The following is a 24666-nucleotide window of genomic DNA, read 5'->3' on the forward strand; positions in this document are numbered from 1 at the left end:
TTTTTTTCCAAAGTAAGATTAATATAAGCAGCTATGAGAGCAATACTCTCCTAAATGCGTAATAAATCCTCAGTGCACAATAAGTGCAATAATAAGTGCACACATTAGCGCTGAAATGACCGTATAGCAGCCTATGGTCGTTTTTACTGTCCAGAATTATCAAAGAAATTCAATAGGCAGACGCAGATTATCTTGAGTTTTGCGTTAGTTCAAATGCGCGTTAAGGTGATGGAAACCATTTATTGGCATACTCATGGCGTGTAGTGACCATTTGTGCGTAAAACACCATGGCATTATGTATTAGGCCCAACAAAGTCTGACAAACAGACCTCGACATAGAAATCAGATGTTTAAACTCTTAGATATTTTGTGCATGAGCGTGTTCATGTGGAGACTGCCAGTGTGTGGGCACACACTTGTTTAACCAGTATTTCATCAGTTCTTCTGCGTCTCCTCACAGCATTTCAATAAAACGATATCCAACAACACAAATAGCTCTCTCTGTAGTTCCCTTCATAATGCAAAACATGCGACTTGCACGTTTAAGTTTCAGAAAACATCGTCATCAAAGATTATGTCTATAATTTATGTAATTATATAATTTATATGTATTCTTTATATTACAGGTTTTCAAACCCTGTGTTACGAGACTTAAAAAAATGGGCTGGCATTTTCATATAAGCATAGTCTAAAATGAATAAATAAACAAAATATATTTGACTTAATTGATTAACAAAGCGAAAGAAAAAACTGTGCCCAATAGTAAGTAGCCTATATACTGCCGAGTTTCATTCATTTTTGTGAGGCACGGCGCTCCACAAACAAGTTCAAGGAAAGGAAACCGAGATGGCAAAAAGCGCATCCTGTTTTCTTTATTTTGCAAAAGCATAATGTTCTGTTTTTAGTGTGAGTGTATAAAAGTAAACTTCGCAGTATCGAATAATGTCTTACTCATATCTGTAAATTACGGAGTATTTAAGTTGTTTCTGCTAGTATAAGGAAACAGTCGAAGTGATCGCGCCGGCGCCTCGCGTGCGCACTCAACTTATTCATTGCAAACTTGACATCGCAGCCTGTTCATTATCAAAATAAAATACCGTCAGCCAAACATATAAAAAATTACACTGCTCATTTTACATACTCCGTAGTATCCTATCTGTGCCGTTCAGCGTGACCACCGCTGAAACTGGTCCTGCCAAACACATTTTTGCTCATGTGAAGAGGATGATTGTTTTCGTTGATATTGAAACGGGAGTGAAGTACAAATCCTTTTTGACACAATAAATAAAAGTTCAGCATCCAAATACATTGCTAATATGGAAACATTTGAATTCGTGCCGAACGAGAGAGGTAGCCTGCTTGAGAACACCGGTTTTTACTTTCAGTTTCGCTTCAGATTATTTCGTTTGGGCTTGTTTATAGCTACTTACAAGTTTTTATTCTTGTTCTGTACATGTATATTATATATTTTAGTATTCTTATGCTTGGCTTGACTTGGTTTGGTCGCGTCAATTTAAAAAAAAAAAAAAAAAAAAAAAAAGGTCGTTTTTTAAAAAAAAGTTTGACAGCCACTGCTTTATATGTTGCTTATGTGTTGGAAAACACAAAACCCGGCATGGACCACTTTTGGTGTTATATGAGAGGGGGATCCCCCAAATGAGGTGCCGGATCAGATTTCGGAGGTTCTGGCTCCAGCTTGTCCCCCATGCCTGCCACTGTTCAGTCAAATCAAATCTGTTATTTGGCTTTCAGTGACATGCTTTTTAATTATGAAAGCTGCAGTCTGTAACTTTTGGAGCTCTAGCAGTAAATAACCAAAATTGCAGGCGTCTTGGTACTGCAGGTAGCCTACTGTACTCCGCAGCGGTGCCGACTCGAACCAGTCTAATAGTACAAATATAAATATAAAATAGGCTAAACTCTTATTATAGGTGTGTCATAGTGATTCAGGATAAGACAAAAACACGGTTTGGAAAATGGATTCATGATGTAGGCTAATGGTGTTTGGGGGGCGGTAAAGGACCTGGATAATGGATAGGGGGGCATTGGCCCAAAAAAGGTTGAGAACCACTGATCTAAAACATGCTCCGACTTCTATTCCAAAATGACTTAATAATGCATTTAAAGGATTAGTTCAGTTCAGAATTAAAATTTCCTGATAATTTACTCACCTCCAAATCATCCAAGATGTTCATGTACTTTTTAACCACAAATGCTCGTCTTGCACTGCTCTGTGATGCTCCACGCATGACGTAATCATGTTGAAAAGGTCACGCGTGACGCAGCAGGAAGTACCGATCCAGTGTTTACAAAGAGAACGTGCGTAGACTAAGTCAAACAGCCTTTACTATAAAAGGTAAAACAACGATGTCGGACGACTTTGAAGTTGGAGGAGAAAATGAGTTTTTCGCCCTATCGCAGTACTTCCTGCGTCACGCATGTGTAAGACTTGGTTTTCCTGCTCAGACAAAAACTGAGATCAAGCGCCCTGCAATAAAGTAATAAAACTCATCTGGAGAGAAGATCTCAAAGAATCCCCCCCCCAACACACACACATACACATACACATACACATACACATACACACACACACACACACACACACACACACACACACACACACACACCTTCCCTTCCCCCTGATTCAAGTCACCGAAAGTTCTTCAAGACGTATAATGTAACTTGTGTATCTATTGTTTTTCCCTTTATATGTTTGGTATCATTTTAAATGTCTCAGTGCGATTGGTAAAATGGTCTCAATTTCACAGCAGTCACTAGAATTATGAAGAAGATTGAAAACTAAGGAGAATTCTTTGAGTAATTGATGTTATGCATTTATTATTTCTGAATTGGCTTCTAATTGTCTAACTTTAATGTAACAAATAAAATGTTATATTTGGTTTATTCTGTATTATTCTTAATCCATTATTTCTAGTAGATCAAAGCGAAGGTATTACCTCAAATCTGTGTTCAGGATTGATCGTACGGAAGGTTTAATAGATGGAGCATGGGGCACATCAATTAAGTCCATTTCGATTTCTGACTATTGCTGCCTTAAATAAGTTGCAGTTTTTGTAAAAACTATGCTTTTTGTTACGAGTAAGCTGAGCGCGACCGACTTAAAGGTAGATATTTACCCTGCATCCAATGTTTAAGATCAGAACTGACGAGTTTTTTGGGCCGGTGCGCGGTTCCTTGCGCGGTTCCTTGCGCGGTTCCTTGCGCGGTTCCTTGCGCGGTTCCTTGCGCGGTTCCTTGCTTGAAAGAAGTTCACGGAGACGACAGAAAGCGCATCCGGTTTGTTTTCTTTATTTTACAAGCAAACGTTTTGTTGTTATTTTGATTGTACACAAAAGTAGACCCTGTACAGTTTCCAATGATGTTTTACTCTGTAATATTTTAAGTTGTGTCAGCTGCTATCAGGATAAACATCCAAGTTATCGTGCCAGCGCCTCACACACACACACACACCAGTTTCAGCATTTCTAGCTGTATATCACAGCATATTCATCATCAAACTAAAAACACAGTCATCCAAACACAGAAAATGTTCTTTGGCTCAACTGAAATGGTCTGTTGTACAATATGTGTGCCGGTCAGCGTGAGCCTCACCTGTTATCCCAAACACACTTCTGCCATGTGAAGGATGCCGTGTTACGTTGAGTGAAGTACAAAGCATTGTTTACATAATAAATAATAGTTTAGCATCCAAATACATGTGAATATGGAAACATTTGGATTTGTGCCGAGCGAGAGGGGAGTCCAACGCCAGTTTCAGCGTCACAAAGCTACTCCGTGACCATGTGCGGACTATGGGGCACGTTCCCTCATTTTGCATACATGCACACTTTCTACATTTACACTGACCGGGGATTTTGGGAAGAGATATGTTGGGGGCAAAATATCTGGAGTTGTGTAAATATATAGTTATTTGTGGTGGATGTATGTTGTCTGCATTATGGTATCTTCCATAGGTGGGGCCATGACGTTAAGATGGCCACCGGAAAGGTTCAGTGGGGGTGTGGTAAATTGGCGTGAGCGTGGTCGGAGTACCGCCACTTTTAAGACTGTTTGGTGTCATTTGTTTGTATAATTTATTATTTATTTTTGGGGTAACACTGTTTATTTTCTTTTTGCATCTTGGGATTTATTTTTTCTATTTTTTTTGTGAAATAAATTTTTGGGCATCAAATGGAAATTCTGTGGTCTTCGTCACCGATAACCGCAAGGTTCATCCAGGACATTCAGTTTCGCTTTAAATACGTTTGTTTATGCTGTTTGTAATGATTTCCACTATTATTTATGTTTATAGGCAAATTATAGTTTTCATTCTTGTTTTGTTCTGAATACAGTTAGATTTATTAGGGAATAAATGTTTATAATGTTTATAAACATTTTGTTTTATTTAATGGTATTTTACATATTTTACATATAACAGTATAAAATAATAATAAAATGCGACTGATACGCCAAAGCGATTTATGTTTATTTTTTCCTCTCAATAATGTACGTTTGATGTGGTGCAACGACTTTTTCTGGAAAATGCTGCATTGTTGAAAAGTGATTCCATTTTATTGTGTTATTATCATATTGTGTCCATTACTCCACCCACATTCACTTTGGGATTGATCGCTGTTATAATCATGAGGGGGAAACGCTTCTACCCTAAAAAGGTCCCTGGCCCAAAACATATACACATATATACATCCAGACATTTGAAGAGCACTTTGTCTTGTTGAAATTTTGAGAGTGAACTCACTACTCGCACTGTTCACACCAGGACGCGCCTTACACACTACACACTTCACTGCATCTGCCTTCAGCTGCTTCTCTTCTCCCTGCCTTCATTTATTCTTCCTCTCTCCGAGCTCCTGAGGAAACCCCTCGGCAACCGCTGCCATGGCAACATGATTAGTTGGTGTCATTCCTCTCATTGGATTGGAATCGATCAACAAATCCAGGACAAACAGGAACAACACACACACACACTATATCACCGCTGTGACCTTTGACCTCTACATGATCTAGTTTACACAAGCTTACTGACACACTCAGTACAGTCTGTCCGTCGGTCTTGATAACGTCCGTCTCCATCAGCGCTCGGTGAATTCCTCAGACTGTCAATAAACACATTCGGATAGTTATTTATCCACATTCAGGTTTCCAGAGGAGTCTGGAGGTCGTGTCCCGTCAGCGGCCGGGGCTGAATTAGGTGCCGCTCCTGATGAACGCGTCTGGGAATGAGTGGGATTTTAATGGCGGGAGGAAAGTGACTCCACAGACAGAAAGCGCCGCTGGAGCTCATTATCTCCGGCAGGAATCTCGTTACACCAGCGCTCGTTTCTGAGACGCCATTTTCACTGCGCTGCGAGACGAAACACTCACAAACACACCTGACGAGCGATGAGCTGAATTAATGCACTGCGCTGCCTCGCCTCCTCATTTTACTCTATAGCTTTATTTTTTAATTTATTGATCCTTTAACCATTTAAAATACATTTTAACCTCTATTTTGCATTCAAGACCTGTGAGAGTAACAGAATTACCTCAGCAATGCATCTGTGTGCTCTTAAAGGGACAGTTCACCCAAAAATCATCATTCTGTCATCTTTTACTCCCCTCATGTCATTCAAACCTGTAGGACTTTCATAAAAGATGATAATTTTAGAAGATCGTTGGGAACTAAACAACATTGGACCCCACTGACCTTCATTGTATGGACAAAAATCACTTAGATGTTCATCAAAATATCTTCTTTTAAGTTAAATGAAAGAAAGATGATTTCTGGGTGAACGATCCCTTTAACTCAGTGTTGTTGGTGTAGTTAGGTTAAAGAGGTTAACTACACTAAAACAAATCATTCAGAAATTACTGGTAAGTTTAACAAATAATTACAAAGAAACTGCAAGTAATGCATTGAATTAAACATGGAATTTATAGGTAGACTGAAATAGTATTTGAAGTCCAACTTCAATAAATCATATTTTTCAGTGATGCACTGAATCAATCAATTCACTGGCTGAAATTGGAAATAAGTTTTCTTAACATTCACTGAAACTGTAAAGGCTTTATGGAGTGGAAACCAAACAAAAGTGAGTCAATGAAATGAAACACTGTCATCTGAACTGTAAGGGCTTTTACACTATGCATATTAACTCCAGCTCTAATGAAAACCCCTTCAAACACACATCGCATGATGTTAGACAGCCGTCTGTCTGAGACACATTATCATGCAGAAGCCCATTTCTAAAGCTCTTAACCGGGTGAAAATCCCACAGCAATTCCTTAAACTCACTCCAGAGAGCCGCAAACCTCCACACAAGCCCCTGAGAGAGAGAGACAGACAGATGAGAATGGAGAATTCTGGGAAGGCTGAATGTGTGAGATGGAGAGCCGCACACGAGGGGAAAATGACAGTGAAAATTGCCTCTCAGCCGAAGAACGCAATTCCTCAAAGGAGAACGGAGGCTCTTTGTGTGTGAGACACAATCACAGCGGCTGCTCACAAACACAATCACTACACACACTCCTGTCTGTCTGAGACTGGTCTTTCATTTCCCAGAATGCTCTAGTTCAGGGCTTCCTCAGGACCAAATGGACACGATGAAGCATCTGATCAGGTCAAATGTTACACTGCATTTAAGTTTCATGAAGCAGAAACTCCTCCTGATCTTCAGTGTTTAATGCACAGATTGATATTTTGATCTTGATATTGAGTCTTAAATGTCTGAATATCCAGTGAACTCACACTCACGAACTGAAATAGATTCTTCATTACTGTCTGTAATGAATTTTTTTTGCCTCATAATCGCTCCTCACACATGAAATAGAAACAGAGAGAGAGAGAGAGAGAGAGAGAGAGAGAAAAGCAAATGCTCCGATACACAGAACAGAGAAAATCAAGTCCTGTTGCGCGTCGCCTCCATTGACACTAATCCAAACACAATTACACCATCATGAACAGACAGACAGAGGGACAGAGCAGACTTCAGCAGATATCAACCAAACAGAACATTCAATTTAACCATATAAAGCTACTGTATCATATTTGAAACATGAATTTTTAAATGATCAACATGATCAAATCTTTGCTGTTTCACTCAATCTCCTCCAGTCCTTCTGTCTCTGATTGATAATTTAAACATTTATCAAGTAAAAGTCTTGTAGTTTAATTGTACAAACGTACAGCTCGTGCTTCACGTGTCTTTCTGCTGTGAAATCGGCACTGATTTTCAGCAAGAAAACGTAAGAATAACTTGAATATTCTTTGTAATATTTCAAGATTAAATATTGTCTGTCTGTCTGTTCATCCGTCTGCCCGTCTGTCTGTCAAGGTGACTTCAGAGAATATACTTCTTTAAGAGAATAATATTCTGCCAGTGTCAGACTGTGTGCAGCTCATCTCTCACGATTCGACACACGTTTACAAGCTGTTAAACAGCCACAGCGAGAGCGGACACATTTAATCTGCTCAACATAGTTAGAATTTCCCACTCAGGTTTACTTGGCGAACACCCGCATCAGTGTGTGTGTGTGTGTGTGTGTGTGTGTGTGTGTGTGTATGTGTATTAGTACTTGTGAGAGCCAGGCTATTAAACTGGCCAAAACATATTTGTTTTTTAAATTGTCATTTCCCTGAGAAGGGGAATGTGACACTGCTTCCTAGAACGCTAATGGGGAATGCCTCCGGCATGTCCGGAGTCCGAAGTACATGTAAATACACGACAATAACTTTGGCCGGCGACAGCCCATGAACCACTACTGGTGCGACCCGAGTACAAATAGGGTGCCTGTAGTACACGTCATCCATTTCTTGTCTTCAGGAGACGTGAACAGGTATGCCTGAAGCATGGCAATGGGACACAGTGTCTTGTTCCCCTTCTCAGGGAACCATGGTTACATTCATAATCCAAGACGTTCCCTTTTAAATGGTAACTCACACTGCATCCTAGGATGCTAATGGGAAACAAATGCTCACTCCATTATGCTGAAGGAATGAGTGCCGTATCGCTGACATTAAGCCAGTGACTTAACTTGACAACGGAACTGATCTGGAGTCACAGTTCCTGGTCCCAGCAGTACGCACCAGCGGTTGTTGTGACTCTATTCAGTAGGGCCAGAAACTCTGTCTACATAAGCTTAGCTCAGGGCCTGGTATTCAAGAATACCTTAAAGGAAATATAGCTAAGGATAAAAATATACCCTGCCAGTCACCACAGGGGACACACCCCTGACGAGTGGAGGTCTCACAAGGGGAGACCTAGCAATATATAGGGGAGCTCTATGAACGGAGGCCTTAGTAAGATGACTCTCTAAAGCAAGGAGTCTCCTTACCAAAGGAGGCTCAAAAGAGCCTAACACTCGCTACTGCTATCCAGGTGGAGCTCTAGGGGCAGAGGCCTCAGCAGGATGCCTACAACACAGTTCACTGCCTCCACTGAGCTCTCAAAGCGGAGGCTTCAGCATAACAACCCTCTATAGTGAGAGGAAGCCTAACTGCACTCTACGCTCGCAAAAGAGCCTGACAACTTGATACTGCTATCCAAGCAGAGCTCTGGGGAGCAAAGGCCTCCACCGTAACCCTCTGGAGTCTGAGGCTGATTTGGGGCCTGGAGAAGTTTTGACATGCCCTGACATTTGTGCTTTTTTCAGTTGTTCATAAATATATTAATGGAAAAAGTGTCATTACACTGTATTCAGCACAAACTAGGCTACAATAATATGTTTTTGAAGGAATAACATTTATGCATGGTTATTGAAAAAATAAAAAACTTAAGTCACTGAAATAAGGCCAAAAAAATAATATTATATCTGTGTTCACAAGACTTCTGGTATTGGAGTTTTTGCTTCAAAATTATGTCAAAATTATCCTGCCTACTCGTTCATATAAAAAAATAGAGAGATTTAAATTTTGTAAGACACTTTTTGTCAAGAAACACAGTATGTGTGGAGGTGTGAATCATCATGAATAATCCTGTAATTCACACCTGAGAAGACAAAAGAATCGCATAATGAGTTGTAATGAGCTGCATAAATAATGAGGCCTTTCAGTCAGGTAGGCTGTGAAAAAACCCTCTGTGATCATGTCTCAAACTCATCATGGTGTATATCAAACATACAGAAAAAACAGCAATACTGTGAAATATTACAATTTAAAATAATGGTATTCTATTATATTCTTTAAAATATAATGTATTCTGTGATGCAAAGTGTCTGAACAATTATGTTACCTCTATGGCATTTCATATAGGCTTTTATCTTAAAAGCATGCACATCTGGAGAAATATTGATGGATTCTCATATGTTTAACACACTGATAAACACTTTTGAAGACAATAAATACATGATTGAGACGATGTATACATGTATTGCCTCAGAATTAGCGTCTGAATAGCGCTGGCTCTGTGGGCGTGGCCGCATTAGCGGATAATGAGCTGAATCACGGGCATCTTACATGTGTCTTTTTTCATACAGATTACACAAAAATAATATTTGTTTTCGATTTGACTTACACGATTTAAAACCTGACATTTCAACGTTTTTTTAGACATAAGTCTCATTTTTGTGTCAATAATATTCACAAAGTTACAGTTCATTTTCTGAGAACTATCAGATTGGACTTCGTTCAGAGGGAGAAAGAGTTCATCCCAGGGACTGGACCCTGCTTCAAGATCAACTCAGGGGCGGGGTTCTGCTCTTCAGTCAAACCCGAGGAAAATACGGGCTCCTAGACTCCATCACTCACAAAAGTACATACAACCAGGAAGTTTTAGAAACTAGAGTGAAAACCGCCTCCTGTTGGGTTCCAGAGATCGGCACCAGAGCGCTGCTATTGTGTGGGCCAGAGAAAGAGGCAGACCTGAAATAACACCTGCCTTCATACTCTCAGCATCGAATCCCACAGAATAAAATCAATGGCGGTCTAAGTCTCACTAACATAGTATAACAAACGTGTGTGTGTGTGTGTGTGTGTGTGTTGTATATCAATGAGACTCTCTCTTAATTCGATTCTGTGAGGGAGGATTTCTGAAGGCAAAGATGCCAGAAACACACACACTGTATGATGTCTTCTGAGCTGTTTGCCTGTTGGAAAAACTCATGACTAGGCTATTACTAGTAAGCTAAACTGCTTAAAGCAATTGGCTACCACACACACACACACACACACACACGTTTACTCAGCTATCTGAATGTGAACGCATCACACACGTCTACTGTAACTACATAGATAATTTAGGGAACTTTTCTCCAGTGCAGAATGGCTCCATAGAGAGATTCAGAGTCAGTTCAGACTACAAACTCACACACACACGATGTGTCGCTGACGCGGGTCCCTGTGAACACACCGCAGGGGCCGATTTAATGATGCTTGATTCTGAATCATATTGTGAATCAGACACACTCGATGACTTCAGGACGCGTGACACAGCAGATGAAGGACAGACGTGAGTCTCTCAGTGTGGCTTTACACACAAACCATCTCTGAACACACAATATCTGTAATATCAGAGGAGAAAGACTGTGAATGTTGAATGTGGCCACTAAGAGCCTCAGCAGACTTACAAGGGAACATTAAATGATTTAAGATAAGACCAAACAAGCTTTAAAATAAGCTAAAATGTGCCTCAGCCTCCATCTCAAGATAAACACACAACATTTACACACTCTTCCTGACAGCGTGAAGAGCAGCATTTCAGCCAATTCTCACGCTTCACTTTTCCAGATAGCATCCGCAGGACCGGCGGACTCTCTCCCTGTCTCTTTATCTCTCAGGCTTAACGCGTTTGGTCAGGAGTACGGTGGATAAGCCGCTTTACTTCCATGAACTACATCTCCCATAATTCCTCTGGAGTGCCTCTGAAATCCCACACGAGGAGGCGGCGGCTGCGGGAAGGATTTGCTGAACAAGCCTCCATCTTTTCTCATCGCACTGGATTTTCCTCCCACAAAACCGACAGATCAAGAGCGAACGAGTCGCCGTGACGCTCCGCAGACAGCAGTGCTTCCAACTCATTTACTACACTATACAACACCAATACCTTCATTTGATTAAATTATATATATATAAAATAAGGTGATAAATGAACTCAGTTAAAACAACCTGATCTGGATGCACAGCAGTGCGATTCAAATGTAAATGCAGTGCACAATTGACCAGATCTTCACGCCTAATGCGACGTAAAGAAACAATTCTGATTCCATGATGTCTTTAAAGTCACTGTAACTCAATACAATAAACATCACAGCATTAAAAACACCTCATGATCTGACAAGAGACTCACATAAAACAGCAGCAGCAAATGGCATTGGAATCATGTGACTTGTGTGTGTGTGTGTGTACTTGTTTATATTAAGTACACACACACATTATTATTTATATTAGACCAAAGGTCCCCACAATGTAATATAAACCTGAGATCACCTACATCACCTACAATGTAAATGGATTTATAAACATACTAAATGATGTTTTTTTTGAAAATGTAAAAATGCAGAATGTTTCCTGTGATGGTTAGGGTTATGGGCAGTGTAGGGGGGGAATGTACAGTTTGTTCAGTGTAAAATCCATTACGCCTATGGAAGGTCCCCACAATTCACAAAAACCTAACGTGTGTGTGTGTGTGTGTGTGTGTGTGTGTGTGTGTGAAGATATTCAGTTAAACATGGTCAATAAGAGTGTGTGAAAGTCAAAAGTCTCCAGTCATTTCATTTCTGTCTCATATGTCTTCAGTGAACTCGAGCTGTCAACACATTCAGCTCTAACCAGAGTGATTGATTGAAACCAATACAGTCTTAAACAGACGCCATTATGAATAGAGAGAGAGAGAACACTGCTGTACACACACACACACACACACACACACAATCTCTCTCACACACACTCACTGTTTTTATTCTGCATCATCAACAGAAAGAGAAAAAATAATGCAGTTTGACATGAAATGTCACGCTCATGACCTTCAGCGGTTCATGACATCTTTATAAAGATGAGCAGAAGAGAAGAAACATGCAGAACTCACCCGCTTGAGACGAGTCACCTACAGACAGAGAGAGAGAGAGAGAGAGAGAGAGGGTTAGTGCTCATGTTCATTCATCAGCGTTACTAACACTAACAGCAGCTCATCTGAAATCTACAGAAGCCACAGGATGAAAACATACTGAAGGTAACTGTGAGTTATGAACTCGGAATCAAAATTTTGAGATAAAATATTGCTATTTTTTTTTTATTCTGTGGTGGAAACAAGCTTCCATAGAAATCATTCACTGCTTATATCAGACATCTAATTGATATTTTATCAGATTATCAGACTCCAGAAAAACTATAACAGTCATCATGAAATCAGCCTCTTATTTTACCCTCCATTATTTAATATGTTCCTCATCAAACATCAGGATAGCCAACATATGGAGTCAATCCGTACCTCACTTCACGGTGAAATGCTTTTCTCATAAGTTTATTCAATAATAAATTATAACATCACCCGATGCTTCAATATTAATTATGTTTTTGAGCAATTAAAAGGTTCTCAGGATCGTCAGAGTCAAAGCAGATTCACATCGAGTAAAACACACGTTAAAAGTAATAATAAAATAAAATAAATATCTGTAGCACAAAGCTGTTATTTAAAGTCACCATGAATTTAAAATAGACCATTATGTCAGTTTATACAGTACAGTCCAAAAGTTTGGAACCACTAAGATTTTTAATGTTTTTAAAAGAAGTTTCGTCTGCTCACCAAGGCTACATTTATTTAATTAAAAATACAGTAAAAAACAGTAATGTTGTGAAATATTATTACAATTTAAAATAACTGTTTTCTATTTGAATATATTTCACAAAGTAATTTATTCCTGTGATCAAAGCTGAATTTTCAGCATCATTACTCCAGTCTTCAGTGTCACATGATCCTTCAGAAATCATTCTAATATGCTGATCTGCTGCTCAAGAAACATTTAATGTGTACAATTGTACAAAATATTTGTGTACAATATTTTTTTTCAGGATTATTTGATGAATAGAAAGTTCTAAAGAACAGTGTTTATCTGAAATCTAATCTTTTGTAACATTATAAATGTCTTTACTGCCACTTTTGATTGATTTAATGCATCCTTGCTGAATAAAAGTATTCATTTCTTTAATTTCTTAAACACACACACACACACACACACAGTTGGTCAGTGTTTAGTAAGTTTGTTTCTCCACATATTTTAGTGGAAATTCTGAAAACAGTCAATTAACACCATAACGGTGAAAATATATCTGCATATTAAATGTGGTAACAAATACAGACACAGCAGTAAAAACACTAATGAGAAGTAATGAGAAACACTAACCCTAACCCACACACACACACACACACACACACACACACACACACACACACACACACACAGATCATAACAGCGCAAAAGTGATGATCAGTTTTTAGTGAACTATCCCTTTAGATTAAAGTGTTTGTGTGAATAAAAACTGGTGATTGAAAAATAATTTTCTGAAGGATCATGTGACACTGGAGACTGGAGTAATGATGCTGAAAATTCAGCTTTGATCACAGGAATAAATTACACTTTACTATATATTCACATAGAAAACAGCTGATTTACACTGGAATAATATTTCACTGTTTTACTGTATTTTCGATCAAATAAACGCAGCCGTGGTGAGCAGAAGAGAAACACACTTGTGAACAGTAGTGTATATAAATGATAATGTTAATATCACAGGGACGTTTAAAGCAGGGGCGTAGGAGCCATTACACGTCCCCCCCCACATTTCAAAATCTAAGTTTTGTCCCCCTCACTATTTCCCAATGTCAGATTTTGTTTTGCATTGCCTGCCTATCTCTGCCGATTTCAGAGTCTCCAAATTAATCCATTCTGCAACTTTTAAATGCATAATTAAATTTTTAAAAACGAAATTATAGGCTTAAGTGCAGGTTCCGAGAGTTGGTCGTTTTGTCGCTATGGTTACACACACACACACACACACACACACACACACACACACACACATGCACCGTAAATTGCGCTCTTTTATATGGCAAAAGTGGGAGACATAGAGCAAAATAAGTAGACTAGCACCAATTAAGTTTTCGTGCACTATATTCAAAGTCATCTGAAGCCATTCCATAGCCTCATGCGAGGGACAGAAGAAATATACTATATATATAATATAATAAGTTCACGGTCAGAAACTCGTCTTCCCTCCGCTACAGCTGTCAATCATTCAGCATTTAAACAGCGCGTCGCGTTCGGTAACGACAGTCAGCACGGTACAACTCTCCAATATGATATATTCTCATTATAATACTTGATATGTAGATAAAGGGCTGTGGATTTGCATAAAATGACTATATCTTGCTGGAGTTTATTGCTGTTTCTGAACGATGTCATCATACTGGCTACAGGATGTCTGTTAGATCGCACAACACAAGGACTATGAATTCGTGTCACACGCACAATAACTGGAATTTAAAAATGAAAGAAACATATGATTAATAAACTGTTAGATACAGTCAGATGTACACAGGGATTCTCTTTGTGCCGTGAACTTTTCAATGCGCAGCGCAACTGCGCGCTCTGACTCGATACTGCTTCAAGCGCATCATTCTGCACCCGGGATGCGCATTAGCGGTTTTTTGCTGTTGTTTTGAAGCGTTTCATATTATCATGGTTTTGCACACTGAAAGATTATTAATAGCCTATTTTGTTCTGTCGTATCTATAGCTTGTTGCCCCATTAAAAAGCTGCACAATACATTTAAAATAAGCGTCTTTTAATGTTTCATTAATATAAATACATATAATTATTTACATATAAATCTAATTTCATAATACAAATAGTAATTTTAAACTTTTTATTAACATTTGGATTTATAAAATTAATGTGCAAAGTTTTTAGGCTAGAATATTTTTTGCTGCTGAATTATATACTCGCCTAGTTTACTTATTTATTTATTGGTCAGCTTATGAATATATTTTTATTCATTTGTTATTTTTCTCTATAATGAGATGTTGTGTTTAGTGCATTCTGGATTGGTTAACAAATCAAAGATACAGGCTCCCACTAATAAATTAATTCAACAAAGGTAACCTCTTTTGCTACATATTTTTAATGGTTTAAATGTGTACTCTACATGTTTGACCACTTACACTCTCATTTAGCCTACTATATGTTGTGTACGTGACTAATGTGCCCTTCCCTCAACAAAAAATAAATTACTTTTAGAGCACAAAATTGTTTACAAGAGAACAAATTTCTTTATTGATCTAGTCACATAATTTTGCTCTCAGAATACACCAGATTTATGCATTTAAATTTAAAATGTACAAAATTTTCCTACGGGGGGAATGCCCCCGGACCCCCCTAGAGGAACCGATGTCCACCCACCACAGTCTCACAAAATCCTGTGGGAAACACTGCAATCCGTTCCCAAAAGTCATTAGAAATTACCATTTAAGTGCTTATATATATATATATATATATAAATCCGGGGAATTTCCCCCCCCTGGCATTTACTGCCCCCCCCAGGTTCAAAATCGCTCCTACGCCCCTGGTTTAAAGGAGCAACGGAAGAAGAAATGAAGAGCTGAAGAGAATCTGCTCAGGTATATAAACTCTGATCCTGTCAGAAAGACACAGAACAGAAACCCTGAAAATAAACGGCACTGGCCTTTTACAAAGACACTGAGCGAGCGAGCTTCATCCCTCGACACACATGAGGGAATCCGTCAACAGGAAGTGGATCCGAGGGGAGCGTCGGGAAATTCCCTCTCTGAAGCAGAAGACGAGAGGAACGGACAGATCGAGAGAGACGGCAGTGAATACTGATGCGCTCCTGTTACAAGACCAGAAACATCTAAATGTGATCTAAAGAGGAACAGCTTTAATCATTAACACCGTTTAATTAACAAGCATTAGCTATCGGTTTAATCAGGGCAAATCTAAGGAGATGAACTAATGCAGAGGAATCCATCACTGAAATATATTCACTGAGACAAACAAACAAACGTCTGCCAAATAACATCCAAAGGAGCACCAGCTGAAACTGACAGATTTAAACTAATGACCTGACATGATGCTGCAGAACATTATTATTATTATTATTATTATTATTTATTTATTTCAGAACGTTATATCTTTTGTTATTTTGCTTTTAAAGTAAATGTATCTTGTTTTCAGAATGTTTGGATATTTGTACTGGAAAACAAGACAAAAAATACTAGACAGGAAAATCAGTTTTGCAGTGAATGTGATAAAGAGTCTGTGGCACCAACATGCCATTTTATCACCCAATACTAAACACTTAAGAGGACCTGTTACAGTCTCGTTTTTGTGCTCTACTCGATTGAATGTTGATTATTTTCCTCATATTCTCCATTGTTGCAGCTCCTCTCTTCCCAGTCTGTCAGTAACGCTCTGTTTAGTTCCTGTCTCTATGAAGCCCCGCCTTCTGAAAAGCACAATGTGCTCTGATTGGTCGGCTGGAGCGGTGTGTTGTGATTGGTGTTTGGGAAATGTCCCGCCCCTTACCATCACCGCCAGTTTCAACACACTACTAACTAACTCCACCAGGCCCCGCCCCTTTATTCTGCGCATGAATTATTTAAATGAGGAATATTGTGAAGAAAACTCAAGATGGAGGCGTTTCAGAAACACTGACATCGATATAAAAAACGAATATGATTTTAACAGTAAAATATTGTAAAAACACTATGGAAAAAATTGTAAATAGGTTAACAGTAAGTTCCCGTATTATATACAGGGAAAAACTGTAAAAGCTCTAACCACACATTTATTTTATTAACCATACAATTTCCACAGTAAAATGCTGTAAATTTTACAATTATTATAAGTAAAAAAGACTAAATCAATGTATAATTTACAGTCAAAATCTGTAAACTGATGTTCGCACAATTCCCTGTGTGACACTCCACATTTGAAAGTATTTTGTTTAAATAATCATGTTTCTTAATAGTTTTTGTTATCAGTCACGTACATTAGGGTTTTATGTTACATCTTCTGTTGTTTAATGAATGTTTATTGCGTTATTTAAGCGTTGTGGGTTACCATGATGGTGTTTTGCGTTTGCGTGAATGACTCTTTGCACCTTCTTAATATTAGTATATATACTTCAGCTTGTGGAAAAGCTGCTTGTGATGAACTCTGATTCTTCATGTGGCTTTCTCTTTTACCATCTGCATTATTATGATGCTTGTCAGTACATGTTAAAGGTACAAAACATATTTTAGTAGTAATGTGCATTGTTGACTTTATTGGTTTACATTCAAATTTTCTTAAATTACAGATTTATACAGTTTGTTCTGTAAATGTTTACACAGTTTTTCTGTATTTTTTACAAAATTATTCTGGCAACCACAGCTGCCAAAATTATTTTGTAAAAACTACGGAATTTTCTTTACAGTGTAGAGAAGAACTGCCGCTCTGTGGTTCTGTAGATAACTGTAGACCGCTTTAAATGTATCGATTGTTTTTGAATGACTATCAGATGTTCTTTAATAAAAGTATTGATGCATTTTGAATAAATGTATTGATTGTTTTGAATAAATTGATTGACCTTTTTATTGAATATATCAGTGCATTTTAAATATATAGTGATTCTTTTTTGAAAACTAGTGATTTTTTTAGAAAAGTAACGATTGTTTAAAAAAAAAAATTGTCAAGATTCATTTTTAGGAAAGTAGCGATTCTTTTTGGGGAAAGTAGCGATTCTTTTCAAGATAAGTAGCGATTCTTTTTTGGAAATGTTTTGATTGGTTTTGAATAACTGTAGATCATTTTTGAATAAATGTAGATTGTTTTTGAATGACTATCAAATGTTCTTTAATAAATGTATTGATGCATTTTGAATAAACATTAACTTGTTGAATGTATTGTTTTAAATATGAAGTGATTCTTTTTTTTTTTTTAAAGTAGCGATTCTTTTTGTTTAAAGTAGCGATTCTTTTTGAAAAAGCAGTGATTCTTTTTGGGAAGTGTATCGATTGGTTCTGTAGATAACTGTAGATGGTTTTTTAATGTGTCAATTTGTTTTAAATGTATCGATTGTTTTTGAATAAATGTAGATTTTTTTTGAATGACTATCAAATGTTCTTTAATTAAAGTATTGACACATTTTGAATAAATGTCTTGGTTGTTTTTGAAAAGTAGGGATTCTTTTCTCTTGTTTCCCATCAGCACGTTTGGTTTAGTGTGCAGAGGAAGAATCGAGACGCAGCCGTTCTCATGATGTGGATTTCCTCACAGCTAAAGAAAGACTGAATGTCACACATGCTGTGATCTTAACGAGACACAAACCTCATAAATGACATTCACTACATCACAGTAGAACATGAGACGCGGGTTCACAGATCAACATGCGTCACTTCCAACAGGTGAGAGAGAATGACAGACTGCAATGACTGCTGGGTAAAATCACATCGTACTGACACGAGCTGAAATAACACACGAAGATGGTCATCGCACACAACACGTCTGAGTGTAGATGAAATCACAGCTCTGGGAGAAACACCTGATGATGCTTCATTACACGACACACACCTGTCAACTGATTCAGTTCAGATACACACGTCTGACTCTAATTCAGAGGACTGGAGGTTCAAACCCGTGATACACACGACTGACTGACGACACACACGAGATCTTCCCCTCCGAATGTAACGGATGTAGGCCAGTGTGTGTAAACCTCACTCCCCTGATCTCAAGAGGCGCTCTAGCGGCTGACACTAGAAACTGACATTTTAGCTTCCTTGTTAGAGCGCCCGCCTCCCATGCCGGCGGACCCGGGTTCAAGTCCCGCTTAGAGCGGGTGGTTTTGAACAGTAAGGGTTACACGAACACACACCTGAACGACTTCATCAGAGCTTAACCTCTGCAAGCTCACTAACCTAGTACTAGTTACTAATAAACACAGAGAGAGAGAGAGCAGGTGCGTCTGCGTCTGGTGAGATCCAGCATGCGTGTAACTCTACAGCTGTTAAGCGTCACAGGCTGTTGCCGGGAGAGAAGAGCCTGTTGCCTGGTAACCGTGACAGGCAGGCTGGAGGAATGATGGCACGGGTACCATCACCACGGCAACACTGGGTAAGAAAAGATGTACCTTACAGCAGAGAGAGAGAGAACCTAATCCTGCCTCTGTTTCTCATGTATATTTCTTACTGTCTCTTCTGCTCACCAAAGCTGCACTTATGATCAAAAATACAGTAAAACAGTGAAATATTATTCCAGTGTAAATCAGCTGTTTTCTATGTGAATATATAGTAAAGTGTAATTTATTCCTGTGATCAAAGCTGAATTTTCAGCATCATTACTCCAGTCTTCAGCGTCACATGATCATTATTTCGACAGAGTGTGTTTGCGCTCATGTTAACAGTGTTTGTGAGAATCCGTCAGCTCAAACACACATTCGCCGACACGCTCACGGTGTGTGTGCGAGATCCACCCGGATGCCCTTTAATGTGTGACTGACCGCAGGTCCTCCTGCTTTTCCTGATCCGCTCCGGGTGTTAATCCCGCCTCTGGATGCTGAGAGTGTCGATGCTTAATTCCCATAATCCCCTTAACACAACAACACACCACTTCCTCTCGTCCGTCCGTCTGTCCGTCTCACAGTGATCTCGTTATTTTCTGGGGAATTTCCGGAACAGAAGTCATTGTTCCCGCAGGATGGACAGGTTGTTTACGGACTCTTTTATATTTCTGGTCAAGTGTCAGAATGCAGATAAATGTCACGCGTCTCGCTCACAGATATTTTCTGAATCTCTGGTCAGCGGCGAGCCGCCTGTCCGTCCGCCGTTTCATTAAACGTCTCGCTTTCCGTGCGAATGTGAGAAAATGCTTTTCAATTTCAGATCAGAAAGCAATTTGCGCTTGAGAAAATGGAGGCGGGTGACGGCGGCGTCATGTCAGAGTGTGATTATCTGTCAGACGCTCAACGCTGTAAAACCATCAGCTCCGACGCTAGCGGCTTTAACACGCGTACACACATAAACACGCATCAGTGAGGCATCTCCTCTCGGTTTAACTAACCTACTAGTTAAGCCCGTCAGGATCAGGAATTATGTGCTGGGATGCGATTGAAATTTATTGTGGTTATCCATGATCAGACGATTAATCAATAATCACAGCTACTGGTTATATGTTGATGTGTTCGGGGTAAATTAATGCTCATCTACTCTGTTCATAACATTCATTCCTTCACCCTACAGACAGACAGTAATTCGAATCAACTCTACATTTCTCTTTCCTCATTTTCTTCACGTCAGGCCGGAGATATCAGGACACTCAGAGGAAAGCAGATTTCTCCGTTCTCTGCACGGATGTTGCCTGAGCATCTAATTTGAGGGCCGTTATTAATGCGCAGAAATACAGATCTAATCATTTGCTCTGCTGGTTATAATGCAGCCGCTCGGATACGGACGGCAATTTGAGCGAAGACACGGCGTGATTGAGCTAATCAAACTCCGCAGTGATGCTGAAAGATGCCTGGAGAGATGAGAGAGAGACAGGTCCGGCTAATTACAGACTGACAGACAGACTGAGAGAGAGAGACAGGCCTGGACAGACAGAGAATAACACACACACACACACACACACGTCAAAACTGCAGCCCGACCGACGTGGGTTTTTGGGGGCTGATGCTGATACTGATATTAAGGAGTAAAAAAAGTCTGATATTGATATATCGGCTGATATTCTTTATGTGTATATTAGTAGGGGTGGAACGGTTTAAATTACTTACGGCTCAGTTTTTATCATGGTTGTAGTGTCACGGTTTCGGTAGGGTTCGGTATGTGCTATGTTCAGGGAAAATAGAAAATAAAGAAAATAAAAACAAATAATTTCAGGTATCTAACAGTAGTTTTCAGGTACAGAAAATGAATAAATAACACTGTGTGAGTGATTTCTTTGTCATTTGTTGCTTGATTAACATTAAAAACACAGACAGCAGGAATGTTAGGCTGCTGTCACTTTAAGACATAATGCGTGATCCAGTACACTGATACTGATACACGTGTGCTGTATTTCTCGACTGTTATACGTTCACTTAAGACATAACTGACTATGTTTGCTAGGATACTCGCCAAATTGGTCATGTTGACATAAGTTTTGTGTGAATTTGTCCGTTCAAGCGCAAGACTTCAAAGTGAACTCAGTATTTGCACGCTGTCCGAGAGGTTCTCAAAGACTGACTGTTTTGTCCACACTTTTTGATGAAAATGTTCATATCTGCGGCATATATGCTGATATATCTGTGACAGGCTCTTATTGGCTGATAAAATCTGCAGACCGATAAATCGGTCAGGCTCTAGTCAAAACCTTCAAGGACTTGATCTAACGAGCACACTAACAACATGATAAAACACACAAGCAATTGCATAGCAACCGTAGCAATCACCAAGCAACACCCTAGCAACTGCCTAGCAACCAGCCAGAATACAACAAAATGCAACACCATTTAAGCATTTTTTTCCTACAGTGTACTGTATAAAAGTGTCCAAACACCTTTTAGGTTTGTATGACGCCAACCGCATAGAGACATGTGAACACACCTGTCGAGAATGCTGAACACTTGACAGCCGTGGAGACAGGCCTGCGATGGCTTTGCTCTCAAGAGTGTCATTCTGTCACAGGTGCGACACAAACATTCACAGGAGTGACCGTATCTGCTCTGTGTCCTGCTGCTCAACCATTAGATTGAGAAGAACATCATGACTAGATTTAACATGAAGAACTGTTACTGAGCTGAAACAGCTTACAATCAGAGGCGTCAATCTATTTAGTTTAGAACAGTGAACTAATCAATGTCATCTGTCTGTAAGATGATGTCATTTCCTGCAGCCAAATCACCCCTCACATGGCCATATTATTATGACAGCTGGACGTCTGAGAGGCTTGGTTTGTGCTCCCCTCTCACATCTTCATTATTATTATTATTTCAATTTAAGCCTTCTGTCTCCAAAAGCAGCCGTTTTAAAAAGAACCACATTTGCTGGAGGATCAGTGTGAAGAAGAACATCTCTTCATTCAAGACAATCGAGAGCAAATAAACACTGAGACGTTGTCTAATTACCACCATTTCACTGATGCCAGTTAAGAGATTAACACTCAGCCTACAGAAACACACAATGAAATATTCATGATAATAACACAACACAAATATTTCAGGCAAATATGCCTTGTTTATCTATTTGCTCCGCCAGACGACTGACGTAACAGCGGTTCTGAACACGACACCTGTTTACCCCTGTGAAGCTTGACATATGAAATAATAGTGCATAGCAACACCCTGGCAACAAATTACATCACCCTGACAGCCTCATAGCAACACGTTAGAAACTATTTAGAACCGCTAAGTTAGTGTACAGCAACACCCTGGCAACAACCTTCATCACCCTGACACATAGCAACATGTTAGAAAGTACTCAGAACCGCTGAGTTAGTGCATAGCAACACCCTGACAACAACCTACATCACCCTGGCAACCACATAGCAACACGTTAGAAACTACTCAGATCTGCTGAGATAGTGCATATCAACACCCTCACAACAGCCTATATCACCCCGGCAACCACATAGCAACACGTTAGAAACTACTCAGATCTGCTGAGATAGTGCATATCAACACCCTCACAACAGCCTACATCACCCCGGCAACCACATAGCAACACGTTAGAAGCTACTCAGAACCACTGAGTTAGTGCATAGCAACACCCTGACAACATCCTACATCATTCTGGCAACCATACAGCAACACGTTAGAAACTACTCAGAACCACTGAGTTAGTGCATAGCAACACCCTGACAACAGCCTACATCACCCTGGCAACCACATAGCAACACGTTAGAAACTACTCAGATCTGCTGAGATAGTGCATATCAACACCCTCACAACAGCCTACATCACCCTGGCAACCACATAGCAACACGTTAGAAACTACTCAGAACCACTGAGTTAGTGCATAGCAACACCCTGACAACAGCCTACATCATCCTGGCAACCACATAGCAACATGTTAGAAACTACCCAGAACCACTGAGTACAGCAACACCCTGACAACAACCTACATCACCCTGGCAACCACATAGCAACACGTTAGAAACTACTCAGATCTGCTGAGATAGTGCATATCAACACCCTCACAACAGCCTACATCACACCGGCAACCACATAGCAACACGTAAGAAACTACCCAGAACCGCTGAGTTAGTGCATAGCAACACCCTGACAACAGCCTACATCACCCTGGCAACCACATAGCAACACGTTAGAAACTACTCAGATCTGCTGAGATAGTGCATATCAACACCCTCACAACAGCCTACATCACCCTGGCAACCACATAGCAACACGTTAGAAACTACTCAGAACCACTGAGTTAGTGCATAGCAACACCCTGACAACAGCCTACATCATCCTGGCAACCACATAGCAACATGTTAGAAACTACCCAGAACCACTGAGTACAGCAACACCCTGACAACAACCTACATCACTCTGGCAACCACATAGCAACACGTTAGAAACTACTCAGATCTGCTGAGATAGTGCATATCAACACCCTCACAACAGCCTACATCACACCGGCAACCACATAGCAACACGTAAGAAACTACCCAGAACCGCTGAGTTAGTGCACAGCAACACCCTGACAACAGCCTACATCATCCTGGCAACCACACAGCAACACGTTAGAAACTACTCAGAACCACTGAGTTAGTGCATAGCAACACCCTGACAACAACCTACATCATCCTGGCAACCACATAGCAACACGTTAGAAACTACTCAGAACCACTGAGTTAGTGCATAGCAACACCCTGACAACAGCCTACATCATCCTGGCAACCACATAGCAACACGTTAGAAACTACTCAGAACCGCTGAGTTAGTGCATAGCAACACCCTGACAACAACCTACATCACCCTGGCAACCACATAGCAACACGTTAGAAACTACTCAGATCTGCTGAGATAGTGCATATCAACACCCTGACAACAGCCTACATCACCCTGGCAACCACATAAAAACATGTTAAAAACTACTCAGAACCACTGAGTTAGTGCATAGCAACACCCTGACAACAGCCTACATCATCCTGGCAACCACATAGCAACACGTTAGAAACTACTCAGAACCGCTGAGTTAGTGCACAGCAACACCCTGACAACAACCTACATCACCCTGGCAACCACATAGCAACACGTTAGAAACTACTCAGATCTGCTGAGTTAGTGCATAGCAACACCCTGACAACAGCCTACATCACCCTGGCAACCACATAGCAACACGTTAGAAACTACTCAGAACCACTGAGTTAGTGCATAGCAACACCCTGACAACAGCCTACATCACCCTGGCAACCACACAGCAACACCTCAGCATGTTCTGCACAAACACTTAAAGGATCGAGTTCTGTTGTTGTGATTTATATTTGACTGCTGAACTTTAGCTGCTTTAAAGCGATCGTTCAGGCAAAAAAAAGATAATTCTGTCATCATTTCATGTTGGTCCAAACCTGGATGGCTTACTGTCTTCTGTAAAAGAAGATATTTTGTAGAATGTTTTGAACCAAACAACACTGGACCCACAAACGTGGATCTTCTGTGTTCCACTGAAGAATGAAAGCCATGTGGGTTTGGAA

General features: G+C 39.8%; 1 protein-coding gene across 6 annotated transcripts in view; it reads right to left on the reverse strand.

The window, feature by feature from the left end:
* Positions 1 to 24666, reverse strand: part of nrxn2b (neurexin 2b) — a 360890-nt gene that overhangs the window by 217040 nt on the left and 119184 nt on the right. For all 6 annotated transcript variants that reach the window (XM_048183464.1, XM_048183463.1, XM_048183465.1 and 3 more), the window contains one exon: positions 12021 to 12038. In XM_048183464.1, coding sequence (XP_048039421.1) covers positions 12021 to 12038 — 18 coding nt within the window. The remainder of the gene's footprint in view (positions 1 to 12020; positions 12039 to 24666) is intronic.

Source organism: Megalobrama amblycephala, linkage group LG3 (assembly GCF_018812025.1).
Source record: "Megalobrama amblycephala isolate DHTTF-2021 linkage group LG3, ASM1881202v1, whole genome shotgun sequence".
Classification (NCBI taxonomy): domain Eukaryota; kingdom Metazoa; phylum Chordata; class Actinopteri; order Cypriniformes; family Xenocyprididae; genus Megalobrama; species Megalobrama amblycephala.